The following is an 18,240-nucleotide window of genomic DNA, read 5'->3' as shown; positions in this document are numbered from 1 at the left end:
CTTTATGCACAATGAACAGTGTAAATTATCAGTAGTAGTCAGCCTATTGGAAGGCAGAACAAATGACTGTGATATTTGCCTATTGGAAGGCGCATGAATTAATGCAGCTAACATTTGAACTTTATTCTCAGTTATTGATTTGGTTGCACTAACATTAATAATCAATTTTTTGTTAAACTTTCGGTAAAATTACAAGGACCAGAATCCTTGGCATGACATGTGACAGGAAATACTTTTGGTTTTGAAAAAAATGGAAAAAAATGTGTTTAAATGTTTGTGGGTGGGGCAAACCCGGTGATCGTGAACAAGGTGGAGTGACACCGAAACGCGTAGATCTTTGCGCCTGTTGCCCTTTGAAAAGAAAGAAATAAAAAGGATTGCTGTTTAAATCCAAGTTGGCTGTGCGACCCGTTGTTTTCCCTGACGGGAAAAAGTTGTGTTGATAATTAGCGGCTTGGTTCTGCCGCAGGACACCGCACATGCGAGAGCGCTGCAAAAACTCCCGCGAAGGAACCGCTCTGGAGGTAATATAAATATATATATATATGTTATATATATATATGTATATATATATATATATATATATATATATATATATATATATATATATATATATATATATATATATATATATATTCTGAAAAGAAATACACAGGGAGAGCTTGGTTTCCTACAAGGAAGTGTATACATATAGACCTATCACTATTAGGGATAACAGATATTGCTCTTGTATTAATTTCCCGGTTATATGAATTACACAATACTGTTCTCTCACCCTCTGATTTGATTTTTAATGAACTTAATTATTGTATGGTTATATATTTTTTATATTGGTGGCTTTTATCAATTGTATGCCGGTTTTGGACAATAGATTTGTCTATGACCTATTGGTAGTTTTAAGCAAATACACCAATATCTGATAGGTTGGAAAATCAAATTATGAATCGAAGACCTTGTCTATACCAGCACTTTATATTTATATATATGCACTTTTTTTGCAAATTTTACAATCACTTTTGTATTCACTAAAAAATGATTGACTAAAAATCGTAAAAAACAAATTGTTATGCACGAATGACACGCAGGTCGTCATCTCTTGAGATGATCAAATTCGGATTTATCCGGTGATAATTCAATTATATGACAGCAGAAATGTAGGCAGTCTTGGATTTATCCAATGAGAATTTTATGAAAATCAGTGTTTATTTTTTTTTAATATATATAAATACTATGCCATTTATGCACTTTACATGTTTTACAATTTTAATAACATGTATATACATAAAGAGTGTGTCATATGCTGCTATCCTGCCTATTAAGTATGGAACTTCAAAACTATTTTTGTGGTACAATAAGTCTGTTGTCTCTACCTATCACCAAGTGACCTATGATGTCAGACAAGGTGAGTGGTTGTTTTTACTTTAAATGGTAGATGGCGTTTTCTCCATTTTTTTACACGTGAACAAGGGCTTATGGGCTTGAAACGCGTTGTGTGTTTGGGTCTCTCTAATAAACAAGATTTCAGCCCAGAAGAAACTACAGAGGTCTGTGTCTCCTTCCTCGCCTAAAACCGCCGAGCGTGGTATTGGGAAGTGGCTCGAGTTTCCAGGATATATATATATATATATATATATATATATATATATATATATATATATATATATATATATATTAGAGGCGGCACAGCCAGGGTACTCGTTCAAGCCTTATTTAATTACTGCTTCACCCCACCAACGCGTTTGGGGTGAAGCAGTAATTAAATAAGGCTTGAACGAGTACCCTGGCTGTGCCGCCTCTTTTGTATAACAAAATTCTTCCTGGGTCAGGATCCGACCCTGGGCAGAGCACACACTGCCGAGCGCTCTCGTGTGGCTTGAGGATCACTTTGTGCAGCGATATATATATATATATATATATATATATATATATATATATATATATTCACTGTAAAAACCATAGGTTTCACGCCAGTTATAGTTAGCTGGAAATTTTACTGACATAAAACCATTGAACTTCCCACGTTATAGTTAGTTGGACTCACTATAACTTGCGCGCCTGCAATGCACTGCTGATGACGTCACATATTACATCACTCATGACATGGTCAGTGACATCACTCATGACATCACTGATGACACCATCCTTGTGACAGACTGACAGAACTCCTTTCAGTGGGTCGGGTCATGTGACCTGAAAATAACACTTTTCATTGGTTCATAACAGTTTTGGTTTCATAATGATGAAGCCCCTGGTCTTGCGACCTGAAAATAACACTTTTCATTGGTTCAGGACAGTTTATTTTTCAAATGATGAAAGACCCCACCTTTATTCCTTATTCTGACTTTGTCCTTTGACTGAGGAAGACCTGTTTGAACATCTTTGTGAAAAAATATTTTTACTTTAAAATGGCTACAGTAGCAGCAGCAGCTGGAGCATCTCAGCCACCACCACCACCACCACCACCACCACCACCAAGAGGACCACCACAACATTACATTGGTGGTCAAGAAGAGGAGGTGGAGGAAGAGGGGAGAAGATGGCTGCAAGAAGACAATACCCCATACAAACCAAGGCAGCACATTGAATGGGAGTTTTTTTCTGTACCAGAGGGCAAGAAAAAAGTCAATGCACCCAAGGTGACTTGCCTAATCTGTGGCATGGAACTTTCAAGGGGTAACCCGAACAAAAAATATTCTTTCGGTAATAATACCATGATTAGACATATGCAGAGCAAGCATCCAATAAACTATTCTGCTGCAGAGGTGAGAGAACTTGCCAGCAACCCTCACCAATCTTCAACCACCACCTCCAAAAGAAAGCAACCCACTCCATCGGGTCCAGAAACAAGGGAGACGATCCCTTGCATACAACCACGGTTTGGGGAATACAGAGTTACTTGTATATTTTGTGGTAAAACCATCACCTATGGTGAGCAGAGCATAAAGCTCAGCCTACTTGCTGGTGACAACCACAATTGCCCCACAAAACCCTAATTTTTTCCTGATTTTTTTTGCTTCTGTTGAGCCATTTTGAATTCTCTGTTTTTTGTTTCTCCCCATAAAAAAAACCAAAAAAATACAAAATAGTTCATAAAAGCCAAAAAAAGTACAAAATATTCAAAAAACATTAAAAAAAATATAAAACAACAAAAAGAAGAAAAAAACAGTTCTTTTTAGAACTACCTCCAATTTCTAAAAAAAGGCTAAATGTTTTAAAAACTCTATCATTCTTTTTTCCACATGGAACGCTTCCCGGTCCGCTCCCCGGTGCGCGTACCGGGCGCTCCCCCAGGGCAAATCAAAATAGCCCCTACATCATACCTAGGGGGTCAAGGGGGGTCTACTCTACCCCCTTATGGTAATTTCCCCCTTTGTTTTTCCCACCTCTTGTGTCTCGATCCTACCGAGACACAAGATGGCGGCCGCTCCGGACTGTTAAAAGTTTACAGACACCAGAGAGACAATCAGCTTTCCGTGCGCACCTCGCGTGGCGCGCCCACAGCGCTCCCCGGTGCGCGTACCGGGGCGCTGCCATAGATATATATATTTTTTTGAACCTAAATTACTCAAAAATCACTGGAGCACATATCTTGAGACATAGCAAAGGCACATCGGGCTACCAGTCCCTACAATTTTGCCAAGTTTGGTGGAAATCCAGATTAGAGTTGCATTTAATAATTGGTTTGGAAACATGTGGTACATTTGAATTGGAATTTGAGTAAGAATTCATTGTGCATTTACCTTGAAGGAAATTATAACTGCCAAACTAGCCATTTAGCTATAATGTTCCTAGGTTGTCATATTTAAGTTTTTATTGCCCGCTATTTCTTTTACAGATATTAGATGGACTCTCCATAAATTTGGATGATTTATTGGCTTAACGGCTCACTACGGTGATAACTGTGTTATATCCACTTGGGCATTATTAAGGAATATTGGCCCACATGCATCAATATCGGCATTTGCGAATTCTAATTTGCGAAAAATAGCGATTCGCAAATTAGAATTCGCAAAAGCCTATGCATTATTTTCCTTATTTTTATGCGATTCGGTAAAAATCGCAATTTTTACCGAATCACATAAAAAATGCGAATTTTCAATTGAGAATTCGCAATTCCCATTCATTCCTATGGGCTAAAAGGCCCATAGGAATCAATGTGAATTGCGAATTCGCAATTGAAAATTCGCAATTCATCAATGCATTTCAAGGGTGGAGAGGGGGGTCCAAATGACCCCCCTTGCACCCATGAAATGTACTTTTAAGTACAAGTTACATACACACATGTCCTAAGGACATGTGTGTCTGTAACCTAACAGTTTAAAAAATGCATTTTTGTGCATTTTCAAACAATTTCGCAAATTACCACGAGGTTCAACCTCGTGGTAATTTGCACTTGCAATTTTTAAAATCGCAAATTTTTTAAGAATGATGCATTGCATTTCAGGAATCGCAAAATTGCGATTCCTTAAATGCAATCGCATTTTAGAAAATCGCAAAATTTGCGATTTTCAGCAGAAACAAATGATGCATCTGAAAATGCAATTTTGGAATCGCAAACGGCCGATTTTTGCGAATCGCACCGTTTGCGATTCCAAAATCGCTTGATGCATGTGGGCCTAAATATATAATGTAAAAAATACAGATTAGGATTGCCTTTTCAGACTGAAACTGACAATATGGATAGTTTAAGGGAATGAAATCAGCCTAGTTTGAAAGTCAGCACTGTATGTTATGATATTTTAAATTGTGTGAAAAATTAAACATGGTTTATATCAAATAATTAAAGGGAATTATTATGTATGTTATGTAGCACTTTATGCAATAATGTTTTTAAGGCCAAATCTTTCAACATGGTATATATCAAATAAATAAAAGGGATTCTTTGTATACGCATGTAAAACACATGTGGTCTAATAGGTACACTACGCCAAAACATATAAATTAATTTTCATTTAGATTGCAGACAATAATTACACAGGAACATCATTTCCCCTGAGCTCCTACTTAGGCACTGAGTACTGAAAGTAATATTATCAGTTAATGATCAAAAGTAAATACTTCCAAAAGCAAATATGTGGCTTACCAGTATCTTCGAAATAAATTGAAGCTCTCTTCCATTGCTACATAAATTCTCACAGCTGAAAGATTGCTCTAATCTCTATTTTTGTGAATTCAAGAAAAATATTAACAATCCTCTTACCTTGATTTTGAGTGAGTCAGTGTCATAAGGGCTTGGCGTGAAGTCTGTGTGAACTTTGGCTCTACCACAGAATGGCCCAGTATAAGGAACATCTTCATCAAGCCTGAAACTGTCCCGCTTGCTTGTTCCATCTGAGCAACTTGTCACTCCACCTCATTGAAGAAACAACAAACATGTATGGCATTTTATTGTACAAAAAATACACATGGATAAATGTAACATAATAATAAAAATCTACCATTTGGCTTTTCTTTAGTAATAGCCAAGACAATCACAATTGAATTTCGACACGGAGGGTTGCCCGTTCGATTTAGTGTGCCAGGAGACGTACAGGATGGTAGGCAGGGTGGGGGGAGGGTGGAATGGCTCACGGGCTTCGTCTACTGCTTGATCAGCACTAAGCGGCTAGAATATATCTTGATGTGTTGCATATTGATGATTACCTAATTGATGCTTTCTCGCACATTTTCTACAATGGTTATAAGACTCTTTTTCCTGATTATTTCAGACATTGTAATTGCCAAGCCGCTGTTCTTTAAGCCGGTTGGGGAATGTAAGGGGCGAAAATTAAAAAGACTATTTCGTAACTGATGTAAATGATAAGATGTATGACATAATATGCAGTCGCAAATAAAAAGTAAAAAAAAAAAAGACAATCACAATTGAATATGAAAGCCTTATAAACAAAGGGCACATCAGATGGTTTATTGAAACATCTCCAACGGGATCACACCTGAATTTTATACCTGGCAGGGGACTGGTTGATTTTCTCTTCGACAAATGCATACTGTAATAAAGAAAATCTAAGGGCCAGATGTAGGTAAGTATATTTTACTGATTCATAAATACAGAATTTTACCGATTCGGTATTTATGAATCAGTAAAATAGAAGGGGGGAGATGTAGATAGAATCGGTAATTGAATTACTGATTCTGTAAGAATCGGTATTTACCGAATCGGTAAATACCGATTCGGTAATGCCCATTGATTCCTATGGGCATTGAAGCCCATAGGAATCAATGGGCATTACCGAATCGGTATTTTCCGATTCGGTAAATACCGATTGTTGCAAGGGTGCAGGGGATGTCACTTTGACACCCTCTAGCACCCCGATTTCAGGCATGTGGGACATGTGGCACACAGACATGCCCTAAGGACATGTCTGTCTGTCACATGCCATAGGTGTGCATGCACACCTGGAATCGGTATTTTACCACCCAATTGGATTGGGTGGTAAAATACCGATTCGGTGAGGCCTGTTGGACTCAGAAGAGTCCCACCTACATCTCAAAATTACCGAATCGGTAATAATACTGATTCGGTATTTTACCGATTCTGTAAATTTACCGATTCGGTAAATTTACCGATTCAGTAAAATAGGCCACCTACATCTAGAATAGCCATTTATCGGTCGGTAACGGCCGAATCGGCCGTTACTGGTCGGTAAATGTCGACCTACATCTGGCCCTAAGTATTTTAATTCTTCTTTACTCTATAAATTACGTCACAGATTTAGCCACAATGTAGCAAACTGTTTAATTATGAGGCCAATAGGTTTATTACTTTTTAAAAATTGGTAAATGCTGTATTCCTACATTGGTGACATATTTGCACAAAGGATTTCTTTTTAAATTAAATACCCAATATAGTTTGAGTTTGACCTAGTTGATTTGAGTTAAAGCCTCATAGGTAAAGCCTGAATGGGCAGTTATATTTTACAACCACACCATTTGTTGTTGTGGAGATAAAAAATGAAACAGGCGATTAATACTACACCATAATAGATTTGCAGAATCTCAATAGAGTCTAGGCAGAAGAGACAGAAGCCAGAACAACCCCACAAAGAGACAGGCCTTTTATATGGAAATTCTACGCTTTTTTTATGAAGTAGTTCCCAGGTTTTAACTGATATAAAAATATTTTCTAAACATTCCAAACCCTTCTGATTTCTGTCAATCTGTACCTGAAGTGCAATTTCCAAACTATCTTGTGGTTCATATCTAGCTGTTGCTGTTAATAAATGAAAGATGCCATTCAGTGCTGCTACCATCTCTGTTATTGCTAGTAGTTTTACAGTTACATTAAAGATGAAAATATCAGTGATATGAAATCACTATTGATGCCATTGATATCATCATTAGTGATATAAAATATGATAATATTATGATGTGCTCATTAGAGCAGAAAAGGTTGAGTATCAATCGCTTCATGAACCTCAATCAATGTGGATTTACGGAGTGAAAATCTTGGTGTGACGGATCCCAGCGGCCTGTACAAAGTGTTTATTAGAACCCTACAACAATAGCAAAATGTAATGTCATGTACCAAGTTTATTTTGTTTTTAACATAATGTTGAATTGATTAGATTTTATTGGGTTTGTTGAGTTGATTTATTACTTCTATTATAATTTCTAACAAAATGTCACCTACATCCAATATTCTAGGAAAGTATAGCGTATGAAATAGTCTAGGAAGTCCTTAACTAACTTGATTCTATAAAAAGAGGCATATCTGTGGCAATAAAAGTTCAAACAAATATCTGGTGGCAGTTTGCGAAACAGGAGTAAAGACTAATTAAAATATTAATATAACTTAGGGGTATGGTTTCAAAACATGACAGCCTTGTGTAATTCTACCCACTTTTGGAACATCAAAATAGATTTAAGGAACAAATTGGTGTTAGCTGTAATGGAATTTGATAGTAACACATTTACTACTGTAAGTCATTACGATATAAGAAATGTCCACAATGAAATATTGATTACATTCACACATTTTTATAATTTGCCACCTTTTCGAGGGGAAAATACATTTTCATACTTGACCCCTCATAGTTTTGTTGATCAGCAATGTAGACCACACAGAAACCATAAAGAGGCTTCAAAACCGATGCAAGATCTGAATTTCTGTTGGTTGGTTCAATACATTGTTTACTTAAGGGATTATAAGGGTAGCTGTTGTTTTAAAAAAAATTGCCATGGTTTCTAGTCAAGATAGATTTTCCAGTGACTTATAGTGATAGACAAAGAAATTAATGTTACAATCTAAATTTATCTGTCAAGTAACTGATTCCTAACTCCTGGTGCATAATATAGGATTCAATGATCAAAGAATCTGCCAATAGTCTCGCTACAAATATGAGTTGTAAATATTTAGAAAAGTAGATGGAAAGGTTCACAATAATCTTCAAAATAACCAGTATGTAAAATGGACTTCACCGAGTGGTACAGGAAGTAAACAAGGCATTATAAGAGTCTAAAACTGGCTCAGGACCCCTATCAGCTTGATTGTTCATTGAAAAACTGCTGCAGATGTCTTGTGTGTTGCAGAACTGTGACATTATCTGACGCTGAGACCACTTTCCAGAGCTGAGAGAGCTTTCTTAAGGAAAATATATAATAGTCCAATTCTGCCCAGGTGAAGCTTCTGAGACTGAAGCTGGGTATACGGGACCTAACAGATGTTACAGCTAATACGTTTGCCTTGTTGGGGTTGAGGTAATGGTCAAACAAAGGTACTCAAATATGAACCTACACTAACATGTTTCTTAAGGTCCAACAAATCTGAACATCTCACAGGGTTTTCGACCTGATAAAGAATCCTTAATAACTTTTGGATTAACAAACATATAGTCAGACTCTTAGTCAGACTCTTCGCAGTTAATGTAAGAAATTATACGGATGTTGAAGTCAAATATTTGGACTGCGTAGAATGTGGGTTCGTCTTTTTTGTCCATAAAGTGACAACAAGCTTTGAAAGCTAAGTGGACCTAATGATAATTCCTTGTGTGAGCTTCCTGTACTTAAAATATAATTTGTGTATTCCTCCACCACATAGTTTCACATTGATGTGGAAAATTGATAAATGTGATCTGCGTTCACACTTGTTAGAAGAGATACACTTCCTTTATGACTGGAGCCAATTATGCTGGAACAAAACATTAGCTCTAGAAAAGAACCTTTGGACTTGTCTAAGCCCCTACTCCAAGTGAGGATCTATTTTCACATTACCACCTTTATTCTGAAAGTGTGGCAGGTAAGAAAAAAGCCTTTCCAACTGGTATAATGTAATGTTTGGGTCTTATTCCAATCTTTAATAGGAAGGGACAGTGTGACTATACAGGGAATTACAGAGGTTTATTTGGGACCTCACTTCCATGAATGGGAGCATCAGTTTTGTATGTATAATTTAATCCTTTTATTGATATATTATAACTTGTTTATGCGTTCAGTATGTTATACATTAAATGTTCCTTTTTAATGAAACTATGCCTTTTCTGAATAAACATATTGGTTTGACTTACTGACAACAGGACAATCAGGAGGATCCATACGCCCCCTGATAAGACCATTAAAAGTACATGATTTTCGAGAACATGCACAAATGGATATCAGGAGCAATACCTTGTGGTTAATCTAGTGCACTGCTGAGACTTCACTTTTGTATTAATGTAAAACACCTCCAGCCCCTAAAATTAAACGGGAGGTTCCCTAAAATGCGAAACCCTTTCTTTTGTTAGATTTTCAGTTCCAAGAGTCAAACAAGGCAAAATAATTACCAGTTTGGTGGTAATTATTCTAACTATTTTGTCTGTCAATGTAATTTGAAGAATGTTATTTTATCGACAGGAATGTAACTAAACTGAGCAAAATCTACGTAATGAGACTGAGTTTAAGATTCCTGAAATATTTCATTCCCTTATTTGCTTAGTCCCACGTGCATGTAAGCTAGGTCTATTGCCCTTGTCTCTAGCAACTTCCAATAGGTTATATTTTACATGACTACTGTTTAAATCAACAAACTTAGAAGGTATATGGCTCAAATAAAACATGACCATGAAAAATTTCGTTTGTATCTGCCCACTGGATTGGTAGCCACAAGATGATAGGATTTAAGGTGTTTTGGGGGACAAATATTTCCTATCTGGGATAAATGAGATTTAGCAGGCAAAAATCTTTGGGGTTTACAATCAGCAGCAAAAATACAATTCTGAAAAGAGAATCGGACTTTCATTAGAACAGCTGTTGTTTAAATAATGCAGCAATCACGAACACCACTACGAAACATAATTAAAGTACCATAGATAGAAACTATTTACAATTGAAGAGTTCCAGAGTGTAATATGAAATGAAATCAGATTCGTTAAATTAACCATTCATGAACACATATGCCTGACTAATTACAAAGATGCATTTATAGTGTTTGTCAGTATATTCATAGCACAGCTTTGTTTATGGTTTAAATCTTTATATTTTTTTAAAGGAACAAAGAACAACAACAACTACTTACATTTATAGGCTGTTGGAGGATAACAACTGTTTCAGAGGTGAAAGAAGGGGGACAGTAAAGATAGAACTTATAGAATAGAAAATGGAGAGAGAGAGAGAGCTCCATAGCAAAAGACTAAAATTGCCACCCTTGGATGCCTTACAGCTGCAACTGCCCCACACAGCCTAGCTAAGTGAATCACTTCTCTGCGTTAACCGCCTGAGTGAGGCTGAGCACACATAGGTATATTGGTTACATCAATTCAATAAACTCGTTTGCTAAAAATCTAATGGTCGAACCCCATGTTCTATCAAAGCGCGGTAGTGTACCCGTAGCTCTTGCCGTCAACCTTTCAATACACACAAGTGCCCACATTTGATGTAGCTAGTCCAAATTGGTTGGGGTTACCCCTGTGCCTCATCAGGATACAAAAGGTCTGTTTGGCTGCTCCCAGGGCCAGACCAATAGCCCTTTAATGGCAGGAATGTAGGAGGAAGGTCAAAGCGTTAGGTAAGCCCAGCAATATGTAACTTGGATATCTGGGTATCTCTGTCTCATAAATATTATCAATGTCCGATAGGACAGCTGACCGAAGCTGTTGTATTTTTGGCCAACTCCATAATAGATGCATTAAAGTGCCTTCCTGCCCACATTGTCTCCAACACAGTGTGATCCCACCTGTCCTCCACCACGTGACCCTTACCGGAGTATAGTACCAATAATGAGCAATTTTGAGGAACATTTCCTTCCCAGCAGTACTGCATGAAGACACCCTTGCTCTATTGATAATGTCCTGCCATTCCTTAATAGGGAACTTACGCTCACATTTATTCTCCCACCGATGCTGCACTGGTGATTTGGCATGGTGTTGGGGTGCAGTGAGCATGGTGTATAAAACAGAGAGCAGTCACTTATCGGAGTGGCGGGCAAAAAAACCCATTTTTAGAATGTTGTCAATGGGTGGCTGGCATGTGGACGTATGTGGGGTTGTGTGACCCCCTTTCTCAGGCCAAAATATTGCCAGTGGGCATCAGGGGGCAATACATAACCAGAGCCAAGCTTTGTGAACTCCATCACTCCCTTTGCATCAAAGAGGTCTCCTAATCTCTTACAGTTGGTCTCTTGCGATTTGATATAACCATCCCTAGTCGCCGCAGGACGAAATTACGGTTGACTGATAAAGGGGGTCAAGGGAAACGTCAATGCGGAAAGGTGTCTTTTGGCTTGCACTTTGTCCCAGGCTCCCACTGTCACCCTGGATATGGGTGAAATATAAAGTCCAGGAGGTCAAAATTTCTTTGGGAGCCAAGGCATGTATCCCAGTGACCGAGCGGTCAATAAAACACCTGTGCTTCTCGGATGTCATTCCATACCATTCTGTAATGTAGTGGAGCTGAGCTGCCTGATAATATCTTCCCAAATGAGGTAAACCGAGTCCCCCAATTTTTTGCTTAAGTTACGTCATCTGGCTACGGGCCATGCAAGCCTTCTTCCCAACCCATATGAAATCGTTTATAAGATGTTGCAGTTTGGATAACACCAAAGGAGGGGGTTGCAAGGGCAACATCTGCAGGACATATTAGATCCGGGGAGTAAGGTCATTTTAACCTCCACCAATCTACCAAGCCGAGACAGTATGTGCAGTTTCTATTTCGAGAGTTCTGATCTCGTCATTGTAAGGAGGGTAGCATAGTTTTCTTGTGCTGTACATTCATGTGTGGTGAAAATTCAGAGGCCCAAGTATGTCACCCTGTCGGAAGCCCACTTGAAGGGGAACATGCCCGACAGTCATAACTGGTCTGTCCTGGTGATCATCAGGCTAAGAGCCTGCATTTTCCGAAGGTTTAAAGCCTGACACCCTGGCCAAGGACTGCCATTTCCTTCAAAAGAGGGGCCAGGGATGTGAATGGCTGTGTCAGGATCAGTAGCACGCTGTCTGCGTAAAGTGATATTTTATGCTCCCTGTCTCCCATACATATCCCATTAATACAAGTGCACTGGCGAACACATTCCGCAATGGCGCCATGCAGAGGGCAAACAATAACGGTACCCAGAGAGATCCTAAAGGGGCGAAACCCCATTCACCCTTACCTTGGCCTCTGGGAGGGCATAATTGCAGTTAACCCAGTCTCGAAATCTCTCCCAAAGTCCAAATCTAGAAAGTACCATCTGTAGATATAGCCAGCGTACCTGTCAAAGGGTTTTACAGCATTGCCCGCCAGGAGCAAGCCGGCACCTGAGCACATTGGGATTTGTCTAGGCTATGGCAAAGTCGCTTAGTTCCATCACTACAACCCATCTCAGGGATAAACCCTGACTGGTCCGGGTCAATGAGGCCTTGCATATAACGCACAAAGCTTGCGGCCAATACATTGGCAAAAATATTTAGGTCAAGGTCGAGGCACAGATCCTCTGATCTTTGCCCGATTCCAGAGAACTACTATGGAGGCCATCTGCATAGATGGCATAAGGCACCCAGATTCGCTGAACGACTTATGGAGGCGCGTGAGGAGCGGGTGAGGGCAAGCGCAAATAATTTATAAAATTCAGAGGTGAAATTGTCTTCTCTGGGAGCCTTACCCTTAGGAAGGTCGCGGAAACTTGGAGTACTTCCTCAGAACTCATATCGACATCCATTTTAGCTGCTTCTATTTCTGGGAGTTGAGTCACAGGGGCCCCCATAAATAACATAGTTAAAGGCCGACCCTTCGTCCAGTGTCTCTGCAGTGTAAAGCATAGAGTACAAACCTTCGAATTCACCTTCTATAAGGTTGTCCGACAGTAGTCTCATGCCCTCTAGATCCTCAACCTCCTCAACTGGACGTTGGTCCACTTCTGCTCGCAACTTGCATGCTAGCAATCTTCCTGCCTTATTACCCCATTTGTAATACTTCTGCCTAGTATGCAGAAGAGTAAGTTCCATCCTATCAAGGTCTAGTGCCTTCAATTGTTTTTGTGCCACGGTAAGCTGATGCTGTGCCTGAATGGAGCCAGTGCGTTGATGAACCCCTTCTAGCTCTTTAATCGTACCTTCTAGTTGTTCGCGCTCGGTCTTCCTTTCTTTGTTTAGTCTACCTGCGATGGCTAAGAATTGCCCCTGGAGGACCACATATCATGTATCCCACAAAAGTGTAATTGGTGTAGAGCTGTCGTTGTTTATTTCCAGGAAGTCCTGAATGGATTTCCAGAGCTGCACCACATTGGATTCGTATGTGAGTATCCTATGATTCAATCGCCACCCCCTTTGAGGTGCCTGGCACTTGGTAATCTCTAGGAGAGCATAAGAGGGGAATGATCTTACAATGCCGCTACTCCTATTTCTACAGCTACAGCAGCTTGGTCATGTGAGGGAAAGTCAGAAAGAGGTCCAAGTGTGTGTAAGTCTGGTGTACTGCTGAGAAAAGGTGCACTGTCTGGCAGAGAGATTGCGTATGCACCATATCAGACAGTTATGCATGGCCTCCGAGAACTCCCACATCCTTCCCACTCTTGATGCTGATCTATGCACCTGAGGGTCAGATACTATATTGTAGTATTACTAACTCCTCATCTGGGGAGGCCAAGATCTCACCCAGGACCTTCCTAAGGAACGCTTCCTGTGAGTCGTTGGGTGCATATATGGAAGCCATAGTGTAAGTGTGGTCTCCAACTTCCACTCGCAAAGATAGGAGATGACCTGAGATCTCAGCTTGAGTCGAGAGAACCCTCCCTGAAAAGTGTGTTCCAAACAAAATGGCCACCCCGCCTGCTTCCCTGAGGGGGATAAAAATATTGATGGTCCAACCACCATGATTTAAGGAGCCTCCAGTCAGAGCGTATTGAGTGTGTTTCTTGCAGAAACCATATTTCACATTTTGTTTCCCCGAGGAATGTAAGCAGGCCTAGCCTCTTCGCTGGTGTGTTGAGTGAGGTCTCAAACATTGAGGCTCAGTATCCTAAGGAGGTGCTCGTGTGTGTTTATTTTGACTGTAGCTAATCTGTGCCTGGGACATTAAGAGTCTCCAGGGCAGAATTCCTGAATATGGGACTGGAGAACCATCAGAAAGAAAAAGAAAATAGGCTGTCGAGCAAAAAGAGAGCAGGTCTGGTAGGGTGAGATCAATCTTGGAAAGTACAATACTACGTCTCTCATTGCAAACATTGAGAGGCCTGTATGATGGTCTCACATCATAGCCCCGTGACGTACCTCAATCATGCTCCTGGTAGGCTGGGCTGAGAGGAAGTTGGAAATCTAATCAAGAAAAACATTAACTAATATACCGTTTGTATAACAAGAATCCCACAACTGGGAAAAGATGTTACCAATTAAGATGGGTCCGTTGACCAGGCGTCCAGCCCTCTCCTTGCTTCGGGCTTGAGGCAGGGGTGGAGACCACGCCAGGCAAGGCCAGTGCAAATTGAACCATCAGCCACCCTTCCTGGCACTACAATGAGGAAGTCACTAAGCCAGTTCTGTCAGGAGCTTATGATTATCCAAGCTCTGACTACTCCTGTTGCTAGAGCTGCTGCAGAAATGCTTTCTGTTCTTCGATGCTTTTCGACTCTGTTGGTTTCATCATGAGATCCTTCCCTGTCCTTCGCTGGTGCCGTGATCTGCACCCAGTCCGGGCCATCTGCCTTCTTTGTGTGCCATCAGCCTTGTCATCTGAAGCTATGTCGGGACCCAAGACAGACTTCGCCTCCTCCAACGTGCGGACCACATGCATTTCTTGGTCCCATATGAAGGACAGTCTAAAAGGATGTCCCCATTTATAGCGAACTCTCTTTTCCCTCAGAAAGATGGTGGCTGGCCGCAAAGCCCTGTGTCTTTGAAGGGTAAGTGGGGAGAGGTCCTGAAAAATTCCCATTTGAATCCCCTCAAAGGAGATGACAGATATGTCTTGTGCATTCGCCATGATTTTCTCTTTTTGTGTGTAGGAGTGGAGACAGGTGAGAATGTCCTGCAGCTGTTCCGGCGCAGCAGCTGGGTGTTTCACCCTGTGTGTGTGGTCTAGAGGGATTTCTTTATCCCTGAGCTCTGGCGTTACCTGCTCGAAGAGCCAAAGAACGAAGTCCTCTAGCTTCCCAGCATCTGTCTGAAGTGGAACCCCTTTAATTCAGCTGTTGGAGCATCTGCATCTGTTTTCCAAATACTCCAGGCGAAAACACAACTCCTGATTCCTGTCCCTCCAATAGTTCCCACGCATGGTCTTGGAGTTCTCCTTCCCTGCTATCCCCCATTCTTTCAAGGGCATCCACCCTGTCTTGAAATTCTGATAGATCAGTTTTGACGGATCTAATGTCTGTTGCCACTTCCTGATGCAGGGACGCAAAATCGTCTCGCAGGGAACCAAACAGTTGTTCTAAGAACTGGCAGGTAAGAGGTTCTGTGGTGTTAGCTGAGTTTGAAGTTGGGGGCACATCACTAGCAACTCTGGGTGGGGTCTCAGTACGCACTTAATTTTTTCTTAGTGGTGGGCTTTCCTAGGAGCTTCTTAATATACGTCCCGAGGCCATTGTGCAAAGATGCCAGAAAATGTGCAGCTAACTGCTGGTACCAGTCCAGTTAGTTCTCTGTACGGAGTGCGAAGGCAGCTAGTATCTGAAGTTCTCACCTCTTGCCGGGACCGGGCGGGCACTCGTTCCATTCATTTGGAGCCTCTACTATAGGCCCGCTCCTCAGCTCAGAGCACACACAGGGTGTTCTAGACATGCAGAGCATGGCCTCGATCCGTGTGTTCCCTTCGCCAGCCCAGGATGACGTGTGCTGTTCCCATTGAAGGCGGGACTCCCAACTCACTACAGCCATCTTAGCTGATGTTCCCGCACACAGGCCTTTTCCCCTCCACTCTGGTCGGTCACTTCCGCCAACTTGGGCAGTTTCCAGGTTGTAACCAGCTGCTGGGCCCAGGGGGGCCTAAGCTGCTGCCAACAATACAGCAGTTTTGCTGCAGCTCGGCTCCAGGAGCCCCAGAGAGGCACAGACACTTTCAGGGCAGTAAGGGCCCTGCCCGGTGGAACTCCGAACTTGAGTTGCTACGCCGATGCCATCTTGGCCACGCCCCCCCCCCCACACCTTTGTTTAGAAAAATATTGAAGACAGGAGGCCAAAGACCATGATAGTGAACTGTAAATCAATTCAGATTGGAAAGGGTAAAGGATGTAGTGCTATTATTCAGAAAAAAATATAATAATCAGATGTAAAACAAACTAGTATAAATCTTTATGAGGTTGGTAATCAAGCATTAAGCAAGTGGCATATTTAGCGAGTGGCGACAAATAAAGCAACATACTGAAACATAACAAATCCATATTTACAGAATGCAATCAAAAAAGAACGAGGCGTTTTAGACATTTCTAGGATTTAATTTTCTGTTTGACAATAAACATATCTTGCTTCCAGACCATGCTTACTCTGGGAAATTGGAGTATTAGTTGAATAGTGTGAAACCCCACTTCAATTATTAATCAAAGTACTTTCCAGGCTGAACCACAAAAGTCACTAAATAAACCTCTGCTTGGTACAAAGCAGCCAGGCTTAACTTAGAGGCATAGTGTAAAGGTTTTATGCAGCACTTAAACAGTAAAAGAGTGAAAACACATCAAAATGAAAATCCCAAACCAATTTAGCAAAATAGAGAATATGTTAATAAATAAGATGACACCAAATTACTAAAATCCAGAAAGTAGAACAGGCGATATGGATTTTAAATTTTTTAATTAAACTGTAGTTATATGGTAGCACTATAACTGGCCACAGTCAAAAATTAAGGCCAACTGTAATGGAGCATGGGTTGCACACAGGGACCAGGTTCGTCCCGGTGGAAAGTTTACCTTTTGACTTACAACATTTATGTAGAAAGAGTGGTCGTTGATGAGTTATTGGTGTGGCAAGCTAGATCTGAAACAGGGCTCAACAACGGTGGTTTGTTGAACAGTGGGGGTCCCGTTGTTGTCACAAATAAAGTCAGACAAGCAGTGAGAGGGCAAAGTCCAAAGTCTGTGCCGATGAAGCCCTTAATGTTGACAGTTTGCTGCTTGGCATCGGTCCTGATGAAGCACTTTATATTCAGGTTTAGCAGGGCAAACCAGCAAGGTGACGCTGACCAGCGATTTGATCTCAATTGAAGTGGCGTGCCTGGTCTCCGATGGTTCTCCAGGCAGAAAGTTGGCACAGAATTTCTAAGTCCCACTTCTTACAGTTTGGGGATAAGAGGAGTACACTCTAACAACAGCCAAGGGTCCAGGGCCTTGGGGCCACCACATTAGGATTAGGACTCACTCCAACAGAGGCCAGCAGCAAGGTCCAGGGCAGTTCCAGCTGGTACTGGTCAGATGAGCAGTTGCAAGAAAAGGGCCTCTGATAGCTTGTTGTGTCCTTGTAGCTCAAACAGGAGATCAGCAAGCTGACCCCTGGATCCATCTGGGGTTCTGGGTCCAAGGCAAGCAGGTCCAGTCTTCCTTTAGGTTTCTCAAACAGCAGTGAAGTCCTTCTGATTCTTCACAGATCTAAATGTGTTCTCAGGAGGGATCTGTGGGTTTCATTTTAATGCCCAGTGCCAGCCTGTAGGTGGAGGGGTGAACAGCCATGACAACGCAGGGATTACCCCACACTGCCAATACAATGCAGGAATTACAACGAAAGTCTTTACAACGACTTTCGCTGGAGGGCGCTCTTGGATAGGGAATAATTAAATTTTCTATCCAACTCCTACCCTACTGTCAACGTGGGCTGGAGTTGGAATAGAAAATTAAACTATTCCACTATCCAGCGCCCTCCAGCAAAAGTCGTT

At 41.0% G+C, this 18,240-nt stretch overlaps 1 protein-coding gene across 3 annotated transcripts in view; it reads right to left on the bottom strand.

Moving 5' to 3' along the window:
- Positions 1-18,240, bottom strand: part of SAMSN1 (SAM domain, SH3 domain and nuclear localization signals 1) — a 523,635-nt gene that overhangs the window by 92,192 nt on the left and 413,203 nt on the right. For all 3 annotated transcript variants that reach the window (XM_086934054.1, XM_086934053.1, XM_086934055.1), the window contains one exon: positions 5,201-5,352. In XM_086934054.1, the coding sequence (XP_086790180.1) occupies positions 5,201-5,352 (152 nt within the window). The remainder of the gene's footprint in view (positions 1-5,200; positions 5,353-18,240) is intronic.

Source organism: Lissotriton vulgaris, chromosome 8 (assembly GCF_964263255.1).
Source record: "Lissotriton vulgaris chromosome 8, aLisVul1.2, whole genome shotgun sequence".
In the NCBI taxonomy this organism is placed as follows: domain Eukaryota; kingdom Metazoa; phylum Chordata; class Amphibia; order Caudata; family Salamandridae; genus Lissotriton; species Lissotriton vulgaris.
The sequence above is the reverse complement of the archived record's forward strand: the minus strand, read 5'-3'. Positions and strand labels throughout refer to the sequence as shown.